Here is a 21,767-nt window from a genome sequence, read left to right as displayed (position 1 = left end):
CGGCATGGCTTTTGATCCAATAATTGTCAAGACATTTCATTTAAAGCCACAAATGTGAACCTCATGGCGTTCTGGCACAGCTCTAGAACAAGTCTGTACGAAATGGTGCACACATCTATCGAGTAGATGTTAAGATATGTCACTGGTGTATACTTGAAAACTTTGACCATCTGGTTGGTTGCAATAAAAATGATGGTGCAATAACTTTAAACCATGTCATTCATTATAAACGAATGCTTTGCTTTTGACAAAACCAAGACATTGCATTTACACATTTTTTGCACTAACCCATTTCGTGCTGTCTTCCTGCTAGATCCGAAGCGAGGGCCAACCACAGCCAGTGGGCCAACCAGCCGAGCCGGCAGCCGGGCGGGCAGCAGAGCCAGCAGTCGCCGCGGCAGCGATGCCTCAGACGCATCAGAGCTGCAGGACGCCCGTTCCGTCTGCTCTGACGCCTCGGACACCCCACGCCGACCCGGTACCGGGGCCAAACCCTCCAAGATTCCCACCATCTCCAAAAAGGCCCCCAGCCCAAAGACCCCAGGGGCTGGGAAGAAATAACACCAGCCACATTTCACAGAGGGTGGACTGCTATCATTGGGCATTTTGGGTGTACCAGCTCTTTAATCAAAAGTCCATCTAACAGGGCTTATGTAGAGTTTGTGCACTATGACTGACATTTCCCAGGGGAAAGAAAGAGATGGATAGGATGAGTGAATCTCCTTCTCACTCTTTCCCCGGTCTCATAAACATGCACAAGAGGAGTAGAGTTCTGGTCTGGTGGTTCCAGGCCAGCATCTGTGGGGTCGAGACAGACTTTTCCCCTTTAAGAAGCCACCCCATTTTGCCTTCCAGTCTCCTGCTTTATCTTTCAAAAGTTCCCCACCCGTGTGGAACCAAACACCAACTGACCTGACGTGATGCTGCCTTACTTATACACTTCTGTCCCGATCAGACAGAACACCAGAGAAAGTCTTTAAACTGCTTTATACCACACTGACACACAGATACACACATTTTAACACAGAGGCGGGGTAGGGAGTGGGACACACCACCACCACGGCTACAAAAACAACAAAAAAGCCCAAATGACATTCAGGAAGAAAAAGAATTGTGGGTCATTATTTTGGCTTGTGGGCCAGATGCCTCAGCGATGAGTTTAAAAAGAAAATATGCAACGACTGCCATGCCCCTTCCTCCGGACGGGCTGGTGAGAAAAAACCCGTCACCTCAGCAGATCTGCACAAACAGACACAACGTGTGGAGAGCTCAGGAGGCGGGACACACTGTCCGACACACACATACACACACACACGCACCGGCTAACCTCAGACTCAGAGGGTCGGTGGTGGTGACGGTAGCGGTGGTGGTGCTGCTGCAGCTGAGGGCAAACACTCACACACTCAAACACCGCAGAGCAGACTCCTCCTGACCGCTGGAACGTTAAGATCAGCCTTGTGTGTGCATTTCAGCAAAGGGCGGTGTGGTTTTTCACATGCCGGCGTAACAATCCAACACACAAATAACACAAACTGGCAATAGAAAGGACTATTTTTATGGTGACACTCAACTAACATCACATTACTGACTATACAACGTGTAACCTAACCTGATGTTAATGACCGTGTTCGCGGAGTTCGACAACCAGCATGCACTAATTGTCTCTTTCCCTGCAGTTCCACCTTAATGTCTACGCTGCGTTGCCCTTAGCAGCCCAGCAGCACACACACACACACACACACACACATATACAAGGTGGTGTGTATAATGTGTGTTATTGTTACAGGAAATGATAGAGGTCATTGACTTGATTCACTGTATGCAAAAATTTTAATTTGCGAATGTCATTTCTTTGTTTTCTTCTCTGTTTTCTGGTTAATTTATAATCCAGTTGTACTATTGTTATCTAGCTTGAAAGAAAAATCTATTTATTTTTCAGTTTCATGTCATATCACTATTGGCGGAAAGTGATTTAGTATTATGGTTAAAGAAACTGTTTTTTTTTTGTACCAAGGAAATGTCCGCTCCGCTCTTTGACATTATTTGTGTGTGTTTGTACTTTATTGTAACATTACATTATTCACTAGGTCACTGATTCTAGTGGCAGCCTTGTTTGTTCATTTTTCTTTTTTTTTTGCTAATGACTACAATTCCCAGACCATGACCAAAGGGGTTTGCCCTTCATGTGGCGAGAGAACTACAATTATGAATGACAAGAGACCTGGGCAGAGCGGACCAATGAGAGCAGGTTTCCTTCCTCATCTCCCTCCCCAGCATCTCTTCTAGGCTTTTTTTCAAATGTCTGTCATTGACGTGCTGAGTTGTCTCTGTGTTATCTCAGTGTAAGAGATGAAAATTATGAAGAACTAATGAAATTACAGTAAGAAAGAAAACATCTTAAGGTGATTTTTATTTATTTATTGTCTCTGAGGGGAGGGGGATTCGGGGCGCAGGAGACGAGTCCTCCACCTTTTGATGCTGTGCTACTCTGTGTGATGATGAGGAGTCAATGGTGTAAAAGTAAAACAAAAAACTAAAATTATAAACTTTTTGTTCCGTTTTTGTATTAAAAAAATATGCTTGCAGTAAAACTGTCTCTTTTTGAATTTTTTTATTATGGATTTGTGCAAATAAGAAAACGTCTGTGTGTGACCATATGTGTGCTGTATGTAAATGTGGGCAATATTAGAGCTGAAATGATCAGTCAATCAATTGGTCAATTGACAGAAAGTTAATAGGCAACTATTTTGATAATTGAAGTTGAAAGTACCAAAAACTTCAGAAGTTAACATGTTGATTGTCTTCATCCTTTATGATAAGTTGAATATTTGTCGTTTTTTTCCAAATTTTAATCAACCCGAGCTCTTTGAACTTGTGATTTTCACAATTTGGTGACATTTTATAAACTAAATGATTAATCGATTATTTGAGAAAATAGGTGTCAGATGAAACAGTAGCCATAGATAATCCATAGAGAATGTGGGCTGACTGTTTGTTTTGTCTATAGGATTTCTTCAATGTAAGAATGTTTTATTATTTTAGTGTGTGATTTGCAGCACAATTTGGCTTTTTTATATAGTAGCGCTAGTGTTGGTATTCACATTTTGAGTACATTTTTGTGTGTAGTTTCTCAGGGTTCTTTATGTTCATATGTTTTTTATGTTTAGAAACACGTTTTTTGTCTTGGAGTGATAATCTTTAGCATGTTTTTTGAAATTAGTGTATGTGTGCATGCTTCACTGCCTGGCATGACTTGGTAATAATCTTTTATGTACATATTTATACATGATCCCATTTGTATGATTTACATTTTTTTTTATTATTATTATTTGATTGGAATGAGCTAAATGGAGGTCATTTTGTTTACAGCCTACAGTCACTCATGCCCGTCGGCAGACCACAGACTCAGAGGCAGTGACCGAACATTTCTAGGTAATTATCCTGTAACAGATAAGGACATCCCATTGGATCTTCACTTAAATACAGGGGAGGTGGTGCTGGTGGTTGAAAGTAATTTAAATAATTTGAAATTACTAATGTCTATTTCCCCCCAAGCTCTGAAAATAACTTTGTCCTGTTTATTTGGTGGTTCCACTAGAGATTATCTACTCTCTGCAGCTGTGTACACACTCTTTTCATTTTCTGTCCAGTCTCAATCCATCTACGCCCGTCCTCCCTGCAGTCCATCTGTCATCCCAGACTTCCCTCTCTGATGACAGCCCTCGCTTTGTTCCACCACTTCTGTCTCTCAGGAATGTCATTTTTCATTTTCACTTGGGTTCATATGGTTTTAAGGGCACTCGGTTCCCCTTCATTCCCTCTTTGTCACTCATTAACTCACTCCATATATGTCCCAGCACCACCTCATCTTCATTTTCTCTCACTCCTCTGACCATTATCAGACAAAACCTCCTAAAGTTGCAGACGTGCAGAGGGAAGAAAAACAAAATGGGCAGAGCGTTAATTCCTGGCATTCGGGACTCGCCCTTTCGGCCAGGACAAAATGAACCGCGGTCAGTTTGGTTCGGTCAGTGTTATTCATGCCTTTCAAATTCATGACCACAAGTACCAAGCCGCTTTGAAGAAAAGAGTACACAAACACGGGCTGGCCTGGCACAGGGCTGAACCTCACTACTATATTTTAGTCATTTCTTCCCTCCAAAGTCTTTTTGGTTTAAACGCACACACATGCACAGAGTGTCTTTGCTGAAGGGCAAGTTAGGTAAACGAATGAACGGCTCAACAGGAAATGGTGTTTAAACAGTGTAACGCAAAACCTGCCACTTCAGAGTAGAAGTGTTCAAAGGTAGCCCGAAGCTCGAGGCAATCTGTGGAGTTAAAATGTTGTTTTGTTTTGTTTGTTGTTGATGCTTATTAGAACTTATCCACATCTTCATGTCTGTTTTGACTTTATGTCAACTTTAACATTTTATAGATATAATGATCGCGCACAATGTCCAAAAAGTAAAATAGGCTAGCCTACTACTTTTAAATTGGCGTTAGCTTGCCAGCTAAAATGCGCATAAAATGTAACTTATCTACTGTTACAGTAATTTATAGTGATCCTGCAGTAGTAAAGTATAGATGATTAACATGGATAGTGTATTTTTATGAAAAAAAGGTTGGCTTTGGCGAGGCCACACAGTCCTGTCAGGGTGCTTACACCGAAAAATAAGGAGTTTGAAAATAAAATGAGCAAGTGAAAAGTAAAATGAATTAAGTTTTAAAGTATTTTATCAGCTCATTGGTAGGCTAGTAACTTTTCTTGTAAAAAAAAAAAAACAACCTTGTCTGAAAACGTGTTAAGACCTTTTGTTTTGGTGCGCCATACACAGATAAATTAAATCCATTTTGAATCTGTTATGCTATGTAAGTAGAGAAATGCAGCTATTAAACGGGGCATCAGGCCACTTGGCGCCCTTCCCACCAAGCTGCCTGAGACTCAACGCTGAGTAGCTATGAAAGGAAGCAGTCATGAGAAGATGAAAAGATAGACGGGTAGCCTATAGGTAAGAAGGAGAGAGAGAGATGAGGTCTCCCAAAGAGACCACTGGGAGGGGTGATGATGGGATGTAAGCAGGAGAAAGAAGTCTGAAGACTTGAAAGAGGGCGAGAGGCGGAGGCGGAGGCTGGGAGGGAAACTCCCTCCTGGTTACGAACAACTGTTACACTCTCTGAGCTTCATGTGCAGGATACACTCTCACTGCTGAACAGCTCTGCTTTACGATGCACTGAGAGTGTGCGCAAGAGCTAGAAGAAACCTCTACAAAGGATTACAATCAGGAAACAATTTCCTAGAGTTATCGTTTTTATAAATTGGATTAAGAAAGACATCTGGAACCCCAGAGATGTGTGGGTGGGGAGCGGTCATGAATGGATGATTAAGTACTCAAGGATGACTGGATAAAAGCTTCCAGCAATGATTGCTCCACAGCAGATGATTCTCATATGGTATCAAGTTGAACGTTGACTCACTGCAGGTGTGAACTTTATTTCCTTGTGTGGCCATGGACGATTGGGAGCAAACCTGATGACATAGCTCTCAAATTCCACTCCAATCTCTGGGGCACCTGCTCATCACTGAAATTGCTTTCCATCCTCCAAGTTAACTACTTCAAAGCGAAGACCAATCTTCCACAGGGGCATAGTTTGTCTGTATTCAAAACACATTGGAAAAAGCTTGTAATTATGCCCTCACTGTCATTATCTCTGTTTCTTCTGGTGCACGACTGAGAGGTGAGAGAGAAGTGGATCAGAGGGGTGAGGAGTTTTTTCATTTTTTTTTTTTTTCTTCAAGATTAGAGAAGGTAGAAGAGGGAGAGAGGAAGGCAAAAGGGGGAGGGAGAGATAAACAGAGCCAGTTTAAGACGGTAAACACGTCCCGACCAGAGCCAGCTCTCCTCTAAACACATCAGGCATAGATCAGCATCTGTCTGAAACCGGAGGACAAACTGGAGCGAGTAGGAAACACTGTGGTTGTCAGTCTGGACACACTGGAGGGAAGATAAACTGAATAAAGTCAAGAAAAAAAGCTGATTATTTGTGAGCTTACATTTTTTTATTGGCCAGCAGAGAAGAAGAAACAAGAGCAAACCACAGCCATGGACACAGAAGTCTCCCACAGCTTCTCCTGTCTTTGCAGCAAAATGAAACGGCAGCACATGAGCAAAGGCAGCAGCAGCAGCGTCCTCCAGAGCAGATCCACCTCCAGACCCCACCAGCCTCTCCTCCACCCGAGGACCCTGCTCCTGCTGCTCCTGCTCGGTCTCTCCCTGTGGAGCCAGCAGGCCGAGGGCCTGGTCCATTCCAGCTTCAGGCGGCTCAGCGGCCGCGAGAAGAAAGAGATGCAGAAGGAGATCTTGTCCATTTTAGGTCTGCCGGGGCGACCCAGACCCCATCCGCCGCTACGACCGCCCTCCTCCGCACCACTCTTCATGCTGGACCTGTACCACGCCATGTCGGCTGATGGGGAGGATGAAGGGAACGAAATTATTGTAAACGGACCAGGGATGGGGAAGTTTGGAGGGGCAGAAAGGTTGGCTCAGGTCAGCCATGCAGTCCTGCCGACCCTCAGCACACACACACCACCTCTGGGCACGGTGGTCAGCGAGGCCGACACAGTGATGAGCTTCGTCAATCTGGGTGAGTAATCTGTTACTTAATTAACACCCGCCATTGGGTAGATAATCCCTGGGGGAAAGGGGCACACAGGAAGTGATGCAGCAGTACTCCACTACATTTTACATGACAGCTGTAGTTAGCCTACTAGTTACTTTTCAGATTAAGATTTTAAACAGAAAACCTATAATTAGTTTTTAAAATTGTATATTGTTGAACTAGTATCATGCAAAACCTATTATGAGTTTCCAAAAATCATATAGACTGTTGTACACTGGTAACATGGAGTATGGTAAACTAGTTAAAATTAGCTCCACCTCGACCGTGTTCTGACGATTTATGCTGCCTTGTCGAAAAATGCTACCTTATGTGTTTTGGTGTATTTACGTCAGTATTACTTTTTTTTAGTTTTTTTTTTTATTATTACAAACGGGTATGTGTATAAGAAAATGGGGAGTATATTAAAGATACTCTATTATGATATGTATAATTTTTTTATTCAGAGGTAGCATATTTTGATAGACCAAATCCCCTATCAAATAATGCTCCCATGCATTTGCAAAATTGCTAAGTAGCACATGTTGATAGGGAGCACATATACAGAACAGTGGCTACAACATTACAAAAATCTATGTAAAAATAACAGGTAGGCTAGTAGGCCTAGTGCTAGAGGGGGGTTATGTTCCCACCTATTTTACGGTTGGATGCAGTGACTTCCTAGAGACATATTCCATCACATAACCCAACGTAAAACCACGCATAAAACGAACAAGATATATCGTGTTAATAGTAAGCTTTAAATGTGTTGGTAGCTACTAGGTATATTTTGTGTTACATTTGGAAAGAGCCAGGCTAGCTGTTTCACTCTCAAAAGTCTTTGTGCTAAAGCTAACAGGCGGCAACTTTATATTTAACCTCGGAGAGTGGTTTCAATGTTCTCATCAAACTCTTGGCAAGTAAGCGAATAAGTGCATTTCTCAAAATGTTAAACTATTCCTTTTATGCTTAAGTGAAGAAGCAGTTTTTTGATTTTGTGGTTTGGCTACAAAATGAAAACTCAGATGAAATTACACCGTGTGTGAACTTGATGACACTGACGGTGACATGTCAGTGCTACCGTTTTAGTTTCCCCGCTCTGCAAATTTTCCTCAAACATTCACCCCCACAGAGAGAATTAAAACCAATGTCAGTATGGCTGAACTATATTGGTAGGTTTCCATTTCAACCCAGCATTCCTAAATCTACCAGCCTCACTCTGCTGCTGCTGCTGCTGCAGCCAAACTGGGCTGAGCGGCGCACAATCGCACTGAGAAGCTCTCTCGAAGGATGATTGATGACAAAATCTAACTAGTTAACATAACCACAACTGGTGGCTGCTAGCTCACGAGCAGGTTTCCAGTAGCTCACCAATAGGTTGACAAACTGAGACACAAAATTACCACGATATTAAAAGTGAGGTAGCTAACTTTGTGGGCCATTGACGTGTAAGTGGTAATTCTTTTCTTGGACTCTGATGGGAATATTTTCAGTGATGTAGCTAACTATGTGGGCTAAAGAAGTGTAAAATAGTCATGAACCTTGATGTGAAGTTGTGATTTTTCATAAGCTTTGGGTATTGCATTTTCAGCAAACAGTAGCTTCATTGAGCTTATATGTGTTATGTAAATACATCTAAGCGATGTGATCCAAGTAGCTCATGGCCACTTTCGATATTTTAAAGTAGCCCTCAGATGAAGAAAGGTTGGAGACCCCTGGCTTAGATCTTTATCCTAGAGAGGTTTCTGCCTGATCACCAGTCAACTGAGAAGATACAAGCTCTCTCAGAAACATGAAGATTACAACATTATGGTCTCAAACATTTCAACACATCATAATAGTGCTTAAAAAGTGGGAGTAATTGATTCTCTATATTTAAATTGTCTATATTCAGTGAATTTGAGTGATGTGGTCTATACATAATTGGATATAATTGGTGATACTTTATACAGAGCTAAAACTATTAGTTGATTAATTCATTAGTCCATCAACAGAAAAATATTTGCCAGCAATTTTAATGACCGATTAGTCGTTTAAAACATTTTCAAGCAAAAATAAAAGAAAGAAATATCTGGTACCAGCTTCTAAAATATGAAGATTTACGTTTGTTGTCGTATATGAAAGTAAAGTTCATATTTTGGGGTTTTGGATAGTTTGTTCGACAATCAATCAACAGCAGATTATTTGATAAAGAAAATGATTTTTGGCTTGTCCAAATATATAAATAATACTGTTAAACATTGCCACCCAAATCCTGTGTGAGTGTTTGTGTTTCATTCCAAACCACACAGTAGCCTGACTGATGCCTATCTGTCAAAGCATAAAAATTAAACATCCTCTTCTCAATGGCTTCCTTCCTCCAGCTCCTCTGGAATGGGATGGTGATCTGCACCCAGTTTACCGTGGGAAACATCATCTGCTCTCTGTGCTCTGGCTCTCTAATGAACTCACATCAAATGAAGGGTTTACTTTTGGAAATTCTCTTTTGTTTTGGAGAATAAAATACACCCTTAAATCAATCAGTCAACACTGCAAAAACACAGCATTTCATCCTCCAAACAGCCACAATGTTGTAAACAAAGGTGACTCAAAAGTGACTCATGCTTTCAACAGTGACCCACAGCACATGCTAGTGTTTCCTTTCAAATGGTGAAGCTTTTATTTTGTCGTGAAAACCTTTCATTGATTCTTCACAGAAGCGCAGCTGAACACATCACACAGACCCAGAGGACATGAAATACATCTAGTAGAATGTATTTACTACAGGCTCATTGTGTGTTTGCATATAACTTGCATGCAACACAAATAATTAAAGTAGCAATACTACCATTTAAAAAAACAAGTATTGTTACGTAAGTAAAAGCCCTGCATTCAAAATCTTACTTTAGTAAAGAGTCAGTTTTAAAAAAAATCAAATTGTACTTTAAGTACCACAAGTAAAAGTATTCATTATGCAGAATTGCCCATTTCAGATTTATATACGTATATTATATAACTGGGTTATAATAATTGATGCATTTATTGTGGTCATCGCTTTAATGTTGCAGCTGTTAAAGGTGGAGCTACTTTTAATTACTTTAAATATTGCTGGGAAGCAAAATCTATTTTCATAATTTGTTAGTTGAAATGTATTTTGTAATAATCATCTGAATCTGCAAAGTAACTGAAGCTGTCAAATATAGCTTTATTACAAAAAAGGGCAATATTTGACACCCAAATATAGAGTAGAAGTATAAAGTAGCATAAAATGGAAATACATAAACACAAGTAATTCAAACTGTACTGTACTTAAGTACGGTACTTGAGTAAATGTACATAGTTACATTCCACCACTGCTCGTATGTTCTCAACAGTATTTTTCCTTAAAGCTTTTGCATTTGTCACCTGAGCCTCTGCAGATATGCTATATTAAGGTTGTTTCTGAAACTAGTCTAATCAATGTGTGTAGTTTATGTAAGTTGAATCAAACAGGCATGGGTGTGTGTTCCTACGCATATGTAATGGGAAGAAACAGCTGGTTAGAATTAAAGGCCCCACTGACACACACCTAGAAAAAAAAGCAAACGGTCTGAATCAAGATGAAAATACTGCTGTGGAGGGAGCGACTCTAAAAATACCAGGCAGGGCTGCAATTAGTGGTGTGTGTGCTGAGCAGCTGCTGTGGTTCATGGCACTAAGTGTCTCTAATTACTGTGTGTGTGTGTGTGTGTGTGTGTGTGTGTGTGTGTGTGTGTGTGTGTGTGTGTGTGTTGATATGAGCACGCCCAAATCATCAGGGGTGTCCTCTTTTTAGTATCTCTATTTACTATTCTGTGTGTGTGTGTGTGTGTGTGTGTGTGTGCGCGCCAAAACCCCAGAGACCAGATCTGTATCGTGTCCCTGCGGGGTTCCACAAGGACACACACGCACACTACCCTGGTGTTTCGTTTTCATGTTTGGATTTGGTGTAGCAGCTCACCTCTTCATCTACATATTGTTATTTAACAGGAAGTCTGTATCGGTACAAAGTTTCAGTCAGTTTTTCAAAGTTTTGGCAGAGGGGTGTGTTAGTGTGGAACATGACATGTTTTCCGCTCTGTTTACCTCAACAGCAGCTGTTGAGGTGCCTTTAAGCAAGGCATTACACCTTCATCCTGTTGAGTGGAGTGTGATGCAGGATGTTGGCGAAAAAAAAGCGTACACGCCTCATAAATCTTCTTTGGGTAAATAAATCTCAGAACTGGTGCAGAGTAAAACTTAGTGGGAAAAAAAAGAAATATATGTGTATATATTTCTTCTTTCTTCTGTGAGAATGAACAAACAATTCCAGTTTGTAGCTACTATGATTAAACTGTGCTGAGATGAGGAGTTTTGTTAATTTGTTCAAAAAACAAAGTGTAAAAGCAACAAATTGTGAGAGGAATATTGTACTTCTTACTCCACCACTGTTTCTGATAGCTATAACAACAATTTGCTTTACAGAATCAGCTTATAAATTATGTATTTATATAGATTGAACTACACAACAGTTAAGCTAAAGCAGCTAAAATTCTACTTAAACATTAAGCATCACTTCTAATCATCATTAATATAATAAAACACTTTATTTCTGCATTATGATTACTACTTTTACTTTTGATATTTCAGTTTGTACATTTATCTGATGATTCTTACTTTTACTGCAGTGAAGTGTACAATGCAGGACTTGTATTGTAGTATTTGTAGTTGTATTGCTAGTTTTGCCTGAATACGTCTTCCACCACTGTTCTCCTCCCTTTGTGTCATTGACTCATCTCCCAGCGATCTCATCTCCTCCACACCTTCACGCTGTTACTTGTCTTGCTCCATTTTCACAGTTGCAGCATTTTCTCATCTTACATCTGCTTTGAGCTCAAACTTTCCCCATCTGAATTTCACGGCTCTCTCCATCTGACACATTTCATCAGACTCTCTCCGACTAAACTGCACAGCTGATCTTTTGAGTATGTAAGGGGTTCATTTTAAAGACAATAGAACTTTTTTTATCAAACATCTATCATTCTGTTAGCCTTCATGTAAATGCCAGTGTTCGCCATATTTGCTTTCTGTCCGCTGCTTGTTTGTGAACACTTGAAGCTCTGTTAGCATCTTTTCTAGTTGACATGTCTAACAGAAATCTCTCTCTCTCTCTCTCTCTCTCTCTCTCTCTCTCTCTCTCTGCAGTGGAGCAGGAGCGTGACCTCTTGCAGCCTCGTCCGTACTGGAAGGAGTTTCGTTTCGATCTGACACCCCTCCCTCAGGGTGAGACGGTGACGGCAGCAGAGTTTCGTATCTATAAGACCCTGACGATGGGCCAGAGAGCCAACCGAACACTGCACATCTCCGTCTACGAGATCCAGCGAGAGACCAGACACAGGTTACCAAAACATTTTCTGTCCCCGTTTTTATTTGCTGTTTTTTTGTTCTTCTTTTTCTGCAAAGCACTTTGTAACTTTGTAAGAAAATATTCTTCTTATCTCAGAAAAAGACATTTCTTTATTCTTTATTCTTATTCAATCTTTGTTACAGTGCTGTAGATTGCAACATTGCAGTTTCTTCTTTGGTATTTTAATGTTTTTGGTATTTGGGTTTGGGTGTGGCAAAAACACCATCCTTCAAACCGACTAAGAGGGTTCGAGCTGTGTTTGTGAATGTTTATGTTTATCCTAATAAAGTATACTTGAGGAAAACAATGAATCCCCTAAAAGATCCTGGGTCTGACCTTTGACAACTCCCAGTACATTTAGGGTGAAAGAAGACAGACAAATTGCCCATGGAGATTGAGAGAATTGCATCTTTGCAAACTGCTTTGATTGTGAAGGAGTGTAGTCTCGTTTTGCCAGACCCTCCTCCAAAGCACGCTGAAGGAGGGTCTGGCTACTCCCCACAGCATTCGGGGATGGGAGGAAAATATGCTCTGGTTTAATGGGATTTCTTTAAACCAATCAAAATCATCATGGGCGGTGCTAAACTCCGCACAGAGCAGCTGCAAAATAGTCGTGTGAGAGAAAACTCAGATTGGACAGATAGTCTAGCTAGCTGTCTCAATTTACCCTGCAGAGATCCGAGGATTAGTAAACCATAGTCCTCATAAATCCACCAAATTTTAAATTCCAATACAAAGAATGCGGAAGGAAACGGAAAATACATGCATCCGGCGGAATTTCCTGCAGCACCGGAGCAATCCCGGAAGTGGAACACGAAGGATATAGACTAGAAGGAGTGGAACATCCTGTCAAATGTACAAATCAGCTATCAAATTATTCATCATGACCAATTTGTACAATCACTTCAACACGTGTCTTAGGTGTGTGCTTACCATTTTTTTGTATTAAAATGCAATGCATTGCTTTTATTTAAAAAATTCTGAGTAGGAGTGAAATTTAACGATTTTCACTTTTAGCTGTTTGATCAAACTGACAATATTTTCTGTCTTTTCGCTCAGAGAGCCAGAGCTGGTGCTGCTGGACATGCAGTCGGTGCCTGCAGGACAGGAGGGCTGGCTGGCCTTCGACGTCACCTCGGCCTCTAACCACTGGCTCCTCCACCCCCGCAGCAACCTGGGCATACGTCTCTATGTGGAGACAGAAGAGGGTGTGTAGAACCATCACAGTCCTCTTTTAATTGGTGTAATGTGCTAACTGGGCGATTGACACCAAGATTATTTGAAACATATATATATTTTTTTTTAAAGTAGTTGAACTGCTGCAAGAACTCTATTCATGTTTCTGTTCCCTCTCCCAGACCGCTCCCTGTCTGCAGGCTGGATCGGGCTGGTCGGACGCAGGGGCCCTCGCTCCAAACAGCCCTTCATGGTGACCTTCTTCAGGGAGAGTCAGGTCCCGTGTCGGCCGCCACGAGCTGTCAAGCCACATCCCCGCAAGAAGAAACCCAAATACGACCTCCCAGTCCCCAGCATCCATAGTGAGGTTCCAGGCGCCCACAGTTTGCGGGATTAGAGCTCTGCTCTAATGTTACTTCAATACACTCTCCCCAGTTGTTTGTATCTTACAATGTTTGGCGATTATTAAAAGATATTTATCTGGGACATTTTTAAGATTCAAGATGTGGTCTGTATATAAAATGTTCCTTAGGGGAATCGTTAGTTCAGCTCATAAAATCTATGAAGAAATCACTTAAAGGGAGAAATTATATTGATTTCTTAGTATGCAGATATTAATAATTGATTTAAGTGAAATGTAATTCAAGGGAACCCAACCTCAGTGAGATATGATATATATTGATTGTGGCTCGTGAACTTCATCTGGAAAACATTCAAATATATTGTGGTCTGAATGTGAATTCTTCACCTTGATCTTGCTGAATGTTTTTTTCTTCTCTGTTCAGATCGGAGTCCTGCAAACAACGGAGGTCAGCCCTGTAAAAAACATGAACTCTACGTCAGCTTCAGTGACCTGGGATGGAAGGTCAGCTCTGAATTCAACTTCTTTGATTGTTCATTTATGTTTCAGCTTCAGGTCAATTTAGCTCTTTTCATCCAGTTTTATTATTCTAGATTCCCATTCACTTCTTGCATACAAGATCAGTATCATTGTTCAAGCTGCTTTTAAAACAATGTAGTTCTTTCCACACTTATACTATATTTTGTGCAGGATTTTTACCATGTGATGGATACACATGGGTTAAATGTAGGGCTGTCAAACGATTCATTTTTTTAATCGCGATTAATCGCCAAATTTCTATAGTTAATCACGATTAATCGCATGTTTTATCACATGAATAAAATTCTATTATTTTGCATTTCAGAACTGTTTCTAAGTACATATTAACAATGGAAAGTAATTCTTACCAGTGTATCTTAATTGGGAATCAAATGAATGCAAAGAAAGTTACTTTATGAACTTGACTTTAAAATTTGTAATTGTTTATTATTTATTTACTGTAAACAAAAGAAAAATGTGTGAATCTGTCATTATTGCACAATTCCTTCAAGTACCTAACCTAACTGAGATGTAACACTAACACTTTGCTTATACAGTACAAACAAAATGGTCCAAAAACCAGATGCCACAGCAGGACATTTGTAAAAAGCTCTTTATCGAGATGAATTGTGGATGAGAATTTGTTGTTTGTGTGTGGTGTGTGTGTGTGTGTGTATGTGTATATTTGTATTCATGTATTTCTCCGAATGATTTGTATATGCGACAGGAAGATGTTTGTTAAATAAGTAAGTTTGTGGTGTCTTGTAATCCCATGTGGGATGGGCCAAAATGTTTGGCATGACACAGAAATCTAACATAACTAAACTAAACTAAACTGTAACCTTTACGTTTTTCTAATATGGAATGTAAAATATGGAAGTCCCAAATGACAAAAACAGTCAAAAAAAACAATACAAACAACATAGTCCTAAAACCGTATACTTATGTACATAGTCAATATAGTGTGCAGTAACTTCTAAATAATTTTGATTACTCACTGACGTCCAGTGATCACCGGTTAATGAGACAGCGTTTGCACTCTGCAGCAGTTCCAGTTGGGCTGCTTTCTCCGTGTCGTACAGGCTGTGTATGCATGAAACTACTGTCCCCCTCGACAACTTTTTAAAAGTAAACTTTCCATTCAGAATCTTATTGGCATCCATTTCGGCGTCTCGCGCTCGCTATCCACTCAAAACGTAATGTTAGCCTACTACTCTTTGGCCGGCTCGCAAGCCCAAACAAGTGTGTGCGGCGTGCCTGTTGTTTTGTTTCCGGTCTAGCTAGTTCCGGTGTGGTGTTGTAGTTTTTCTAACGTTACTAGTTGTTGCAACAGCATGTGAAAAAAAACTAGAAAGTTTGCTAAGCCAAAAAGAACGTTAATCTTGCGATAAAAAAATTGACGCCGTTAAAATGGGTTTGCGTTAATGCCGTTAATAACGCCGTTAATAACGCCGTTAATAACGCCGTTAATAACGCCGTTAATAACGCGTTTAACTGACAGAACTAGTTAAATGCCTTGTGAAATCTACTTAAGTAGTAATCCAGTCACATTCGCTCTCAGCAGTTTGATTAAAAAAAGGCCCATGTCTTATTGGAAGTTGTAATATTGATCCTCCCTTATTTAATGTCATATTATATGGCAGTAATATTTCTTAATAGATTAGGGTTTTGATGATTTTCTGTTCTGCTCAGGACTGGGTTTTGGCCCCCACTGGATATTCAGCTTACTACTGTGATGGAGAGTGTTTTTATCCTCTGGGCTCCTGCATGAACGCCACTAACCACGCCCTCATCCAGCAAGTGGTCAGTACAGTGACAACACACCTGACACCCTGTTGCTTCATCCTGACATTTACTCATCCCACCATGGAGAGTTTCCACTAGAAAGTAAATTGAAAGTAGATACTTAACACATATACTACCCCTTTTATTAACACCTCTGTCCTACATGATCATCAGCATCATCAGCCTTTTTTTTACTTTTAATACTTAAAGTACATTTTGCTGATAATATATACTGTATATTCACTTAAAGGTGGCGTATGTAGGATTGTGAAGATCCAGGACTGAGCCAAAAAATGTGAACATCGACAACTTCTCAGTCCCTCCCCCCTTTCTGCTAAAGCCCAAAACAGTCTCCTAAGTCCCTCTCCCCACAAGGGAGAATGAATGTGTATGCATGAGCAGTGATTAACACGCAGTTCGACACCCCCCCCGGCCCTGATTGGTGCATCAGAACAGGGAGCGGTGGATTTTTGCAAATCGCACTACAGGCTGTAGGTGGTACCACATTTTTTTATTTTTTATTACCTGCTTCATGTAGTTCTACTGGAACATAAGGTCAGTTTAAGAAAATATGACAGAACGTTAGTTTTATAAGGCTTACCTACTGCACCTTTAAGTAGTATTTTGAATGCAGGACTACTACAGGAGTACTTCTTCCACCACCGCTCAGAGTAGGATAAGGTCTTTAGTCAAATATCTGAATTGTAACTGTATTGCTCTCTGCTGCTGCAGGTCCACCTCCTGAAGCCTGACGAGGTTCCTAAGGCGTGTTGCGCCCCCACCAAGCTGAGCCCCATCTCTGTCCTCTTTTATGACGACAACAACAATGTCATCCTCAAAAAACACCGTAACATGGTGGTTAAGACCTGTGGGTGTCTATGAGTCAGAAAGGTTCCACTTGGACACTGAAGAGTAACAAAAATAAAAATGTATATGATTGTTTCCCCCCAATAAATGAACTCTGCAGAAACCTTTATCATTGGTAAACAGGTTGGATGACAAAGATAACAGAAATCTAGTTTAACAGGTTTGTGATTATGTTTTTGAATTACGATTTAGGATCATGAATTGAATCGTCTTCCAAATTCACAGAGCCAAAGTTCACTGATTTCAAATTAGCACTCTTACCATTTTCCTTTCATATCACAGCATTGTCCGAGTGTTGGGTATTTGTTTATGTCCAAAATGTCAGCTGGGCCTTTGCACTAAATAGCTGAAGTACTTATTTGCCAACTCTTCCCCCAAACTGGGAATGCTAGGACCTTTTTATGCCTTTTTTAACAGATAATTAATTTAGATTTAGTCTTCATGGACAAATGGCAAATTGGTTGGCAGAACATGCCATTAGTGACTCCTGTTTTGTTTTTAACAATAAATAAATAAAATCACTGCACTACTATTGTTGCAACACAGTCTATATAAAGAGAAAATGTAAAATTGTATTGAATTAATAAAGAAATATTCATATTCTTTTGAATTATGGTCATGGTTTTAAAAGGACTGAAGAAGTAGCTCAGTGTAAATAATACAATCAAATTTCAAGTGAATATCTTTGGATTTTGTGCTGTTTGTTGAACAAAAATGAGACATTTGAAAATGGCACTTTAGTTTCTAGAGATTTGTAACAGGCTTTTTTCACTTTTTTCTGATATTTTATAAAGCAAACAACTAATTGATTGCTTATGATAACAATCGTTAATTGCAGCCCTATCATGAATACACACACAAACTCTTCAGCAGGGGGCCAATTTAGGAAGCCAGCATGAGTGAGGGCCCCACAGAAAAAACTGCACACAAAAACAAAATATCTTTTCCTTCTCACTTCCACATTGAACTGCCGAGCTCTCCACCCAAATAGCAAACTTTAGCTATCATCATGAGCATTGATGACAGAATGTAATTCCTGAGACACTCAGGAGGTGCCACTAGTTGCCATGCAACAAGTATCTTTCTACAAGTTGTCATTCTATATGTCTGTATGTCTTTATGTCTATGACACAGTACTACTATATTAAATGGAAGCTATTCGAAGTGAAAGTATTGAAATTATGCTACTTTGACTTTTTTATGACATGCTATGCTATGACTATTACTTTTTTATTAAATACTATACCATGACTTTGACTTTTTTGGCATTCTGTACTACAGTATGAATTCTTTTATGACATGCTATAATATGACTTTTGATCACTTTTTTCAAGATACTATACTATGACTTTTTATCACTCTTTTTGACAAACTATACTATGACTTTTTTTATCACTTTTTTTCGACATACTATGACTTCTAAACTTTTTTTGACATACTATAACTATGACTTTTTTGTCACTTTTTTCGACATACTATGCTACTACTTTTTTGTTACTTTTTTCGACATACTATACTATGACTTTTTTCGACATACTATACTATGACTTTATTTTACTCTTTTCGACATACTATACTATGACTTTTTTCGACATACTATACTATGACTTTATTTTACTCTTTTCGACATACTATACTATGACTTTTTTATCACTTTTTTTGACATACCGGTAGTATACTATGACTTTTTTTTATCACTTTTGTCGACATACTATACTATGACTTTTTTTACTATTTTCTAGATACTATACTATGACTTTTGTCGACATACTGTACTATGACTTTTTAAAAACTTTTTTCGACATACTATACTATGACTTTTTTCGACATACTATACTATGACATTTTTATTACTCTTTTCGACATACTATACCATGACTTTTTTCGACATACTATACTATGACTTTTTTATAATTTTTTTCAACATACTATACTATGACTTTTTTCACTTTTTTTGACATACTATATTATGACTTTTTCATCACTTATTTTGACATACTATACTATGGCTTTTTTCGACATACTATACTATGACGTTTTTATTACTTTTCTTGACATACTATACTATGACTTTTTTTTTTTACTTTTTTCGACATACTATACTATTACTTTTTTTTTTACTTTTTTCGACATACTATATTATGACTTTGAAAACTTTTGTCGACGTACTATATTATGACTTCATTTTACTTTTTTCAACATACTATACTATTACGTTTTTTTTAAACTTTTTTTGACATACTATACTATGACTTTTTTCGACATGCTATATTATTACTGTTTTTATCACTTTTTTCGCAATACTATACTAAGACTTTGAAAACTTTTGTCGACATACTATACAATGACTTTATTATCACTTTTTTTGACATACTATACTATGACGTTTTTATTATTTTTTCGACATGCTATACTATTACTTTTTTTCGACATACTATACTATGATGTTTTTTTTACTTTTTTTGACATACTATATTATGACTTTTTCATCACTTTTTTTCGACATACTATACTATGACTTTTTTTGACATACTATACTGTGACTTTTTTTTACTTTTTTCGACATACTATACTATGACTTTAAAAACTTTTGTCGACATACTATACTATGACGTTTTGATTATTTTTTCGACATGCTATACTATTACTTTTTTTGACATACTATACTATGACTTTTTAAAAACTTTTTTCGACATACTATACTATGACTTAATTTTACTGTTATCGACATACTATACCATGATTTTTTTTACTTTTTTCAACATACTATACTATGACTTTTTTTTAAACTTTTTTCGACATACTATACCATGACTTTTTTATCACTTTTTTCGACATGCTATACTACGACTTTTTAAAAACTTTTTCGACATACTATACTATGACTTTTTTATCACTTTTTTTTCGACATACTATACTATGACTTTTTTAACATACTATACCATGACTTTTTTCGACATACTATACTATGACGTTTTTATTATTTATTGACATACTATACTATGACTTTTTTCGACATACTATACCATGACTTTTTTTTTAAACTTTTTTCGACATACTATACTATGACTTTTTTTTCGACATACTATACTATGACTTTTTTTTTATCACTTTTTTTCGACATACTATACTATGACTTTGATTACTTTTTTTGACATACTATACTATGACTTTTTTATTACTTTTTTTGACATACTATACTATGACTTTTTCATCACTTTTTTCGACATACTATACTATGACGTTTTTATTATTTTTCATCACTTTTTTCGACATACTATACTATGACTTTTTTTTACTTTTATCGACATACTATACTATGATGTTTTTTTATTACTTTTTTCGACATACTATACTATGACTTTTTTATCACTTTTTTTTCGACATACTATACTATGACTTTTTTTATGACTTTTTTCGACATACTATACTATGACTTTTTTATTACTTTTTTTCGACATACTATACTATGACTTTTTTTCGACATACTATACTATGACTGTTTTTTATCACTTTTTTTCGACATACTATACTATGACTTTTTTTATAAACTTTTTTCGACATACTATACTATGACTTTTTTTATAACTTTTTTTTCGACATACTATACTATGACTTTTTTTTACTTTTTTTCGACATACTATACTATGACTTTTTTTATTACTTTTTTTTCGACATACTATACTATGACTTTTTTATTACTTTTTTTCGACATACTATACTATGACTTTTTTTTTACTTTTTTCGACATACTATACTATGACTTTTTTATCACTTTTTTTCGACATACTATACTATGACTTTTTTTATAACTTTTTTTCGACATACTATACTATGACTTTTTTTTATAACTTTTTTTCGACATACTATACTATGACTTTTTTTTACTTTTTTTTCGACATACTATACTATGACTTTTTTATTACTTTTTTTTCGACATACTATACTATGACTTTTTTTTACTTTTTTTTCGACATACTATACTATGACTTTTTTTTTACTTTTTTTCGACATACTATACTATGACTTTTTTTATCACTTTTTTTCGACATACTATACTATGACTTTTTTATCACTTTTTTTTCGACATACTATACTATGACTTTTTTTTATGACTTTTTTTCGACATACTATACTATGACTTTTTTTATTACTTTTTTTCGACATACTATACTATGACTTTTTTTTATACTTTTTTTCGACATACTATACTATGACTTTTTTTATCACTTTTTTTTCGACATACTATACTATGACTTTTTTTTTACTTTTTTTTCGACATACTATACTATGACTTTTTTTTTATCACTTTTTTTTCGACATACTATACTATGACTTTTTTTATACTTTTTTCGACATACTATACTATGACTTTTTTTATTACTTTTTTTCGACATACTATACTATGACTTTTTTTATACTTTTTTTTCGACATACTATACTATGACTTTTTTTATTACTTTTTTTCGACATACTATACTATGACTTTTTTTCGACATACTATACTATGACTTTTTTATTACTTTTTTTCGACATACTATACTATGACTTTTTTTATCACTTTTTTTCGACATACTATACTATGACTTTTTTATCACTTTTTTCGACATACTATACTATGACTTTTTTATAACTTTTTTCGACATACTATACTATGACTTTTTTTCGACATACTATACTATGACTTTTTTATACTTTTTTTTCGACATACTATACTATGACTTTTTTTTCGACATACTATACTATGACTTTTTTTTACTTTTTTCGACATACTATACTATGACTTTTTTTTTACTTTTTTTCGACATACTATACTATGACTTTTTTTATCACTTTTTTTTCGACATACTATACTATGACTTTTTTTAAACTTTTTTTCGACATACTATACTATGACTTTTTTTATTACTTTTTTTCGACATACTATACTATGACTTTTTTTTATCACTTTTTTTCGACATACTATACTATGACTTTTTTATCACTTTTTTTTCGACATACTATACTATGACTTTTTTTCGA

The 21,767-nt window shown here is 37.3% G+C and overlaps 2 protein-coding genes across 14 annotated transcripts in view; both read left to right on the top strand.

The window, feature by feature from the left end:
• macf1a (microtubule actin crosslinking factor 1a) overlaps positions 1–2,591 on the top strand; it is a 219,733-nt gene extending 217,142 nt beyond the window's left edge. For all 13 annotated transcript variants that reach the window (XM_078268399.1, XM_078268407.1, XM_078268406.1 and 10 more), the window contains one exon: positions 314–2,591. In XM_078268399.1, the coding sequence (XP_078124525.1) occupies positions 314–561 (248 nt within the window). In that variant the 3' untranslated portion in view covers positions 562–2,591. The remainder of the gene's footprint in view (positions 1–313) is intronic.
• A 2,573-nt stretch (positions 2,592–5,164) lies between these two features.
• Positions 5,165–17,348, top strand: bmp8a (bone morphogenetic protein 8a). The gene is made up of 7 exons (XM_078267706.1): positions 5,165–6,642; positions 11,836–12,028; positions 13,097–13,245; positions 13,396–13,575; positions 13,999–14,078; positions 15,786–15,896; positions 16,611–17,348. The coding sequence occupies exons 1-7, from the start codon at positions 6,102–6,104 to the stop codon at positions 16,758–16,760; spliced, it is 1,404 nt and encodes a 467-aa protein (XP_078123832.1). The 5' UTR covers positions 5,165–6,101; the 3' UTR covers positions 16,761–17,348.
• The last annotated feature ends 4,419 nt before the right edge of the window (positions 17,349–21,767 follow it).

The sequence above is a fragment of the Sander vitreus genome, chromosome 14 (genome assembly GCF_031162955.1).
Source record: "Sander vitreus isolate 19-12246 chromosome 14, sanVit1, whole genome shotgun sequence".
Lineage (NCBI taxonomy): Eukaryota > Metazoa > Chordata > Actinopteri > Perciformes > Percidae > Sander > Sander vitreus.
The sequence above is the reverse complement of the archived record's forward strand: the minus strand, read 5'-3'. Positions and strand labels throughout refer to the sequence as shown.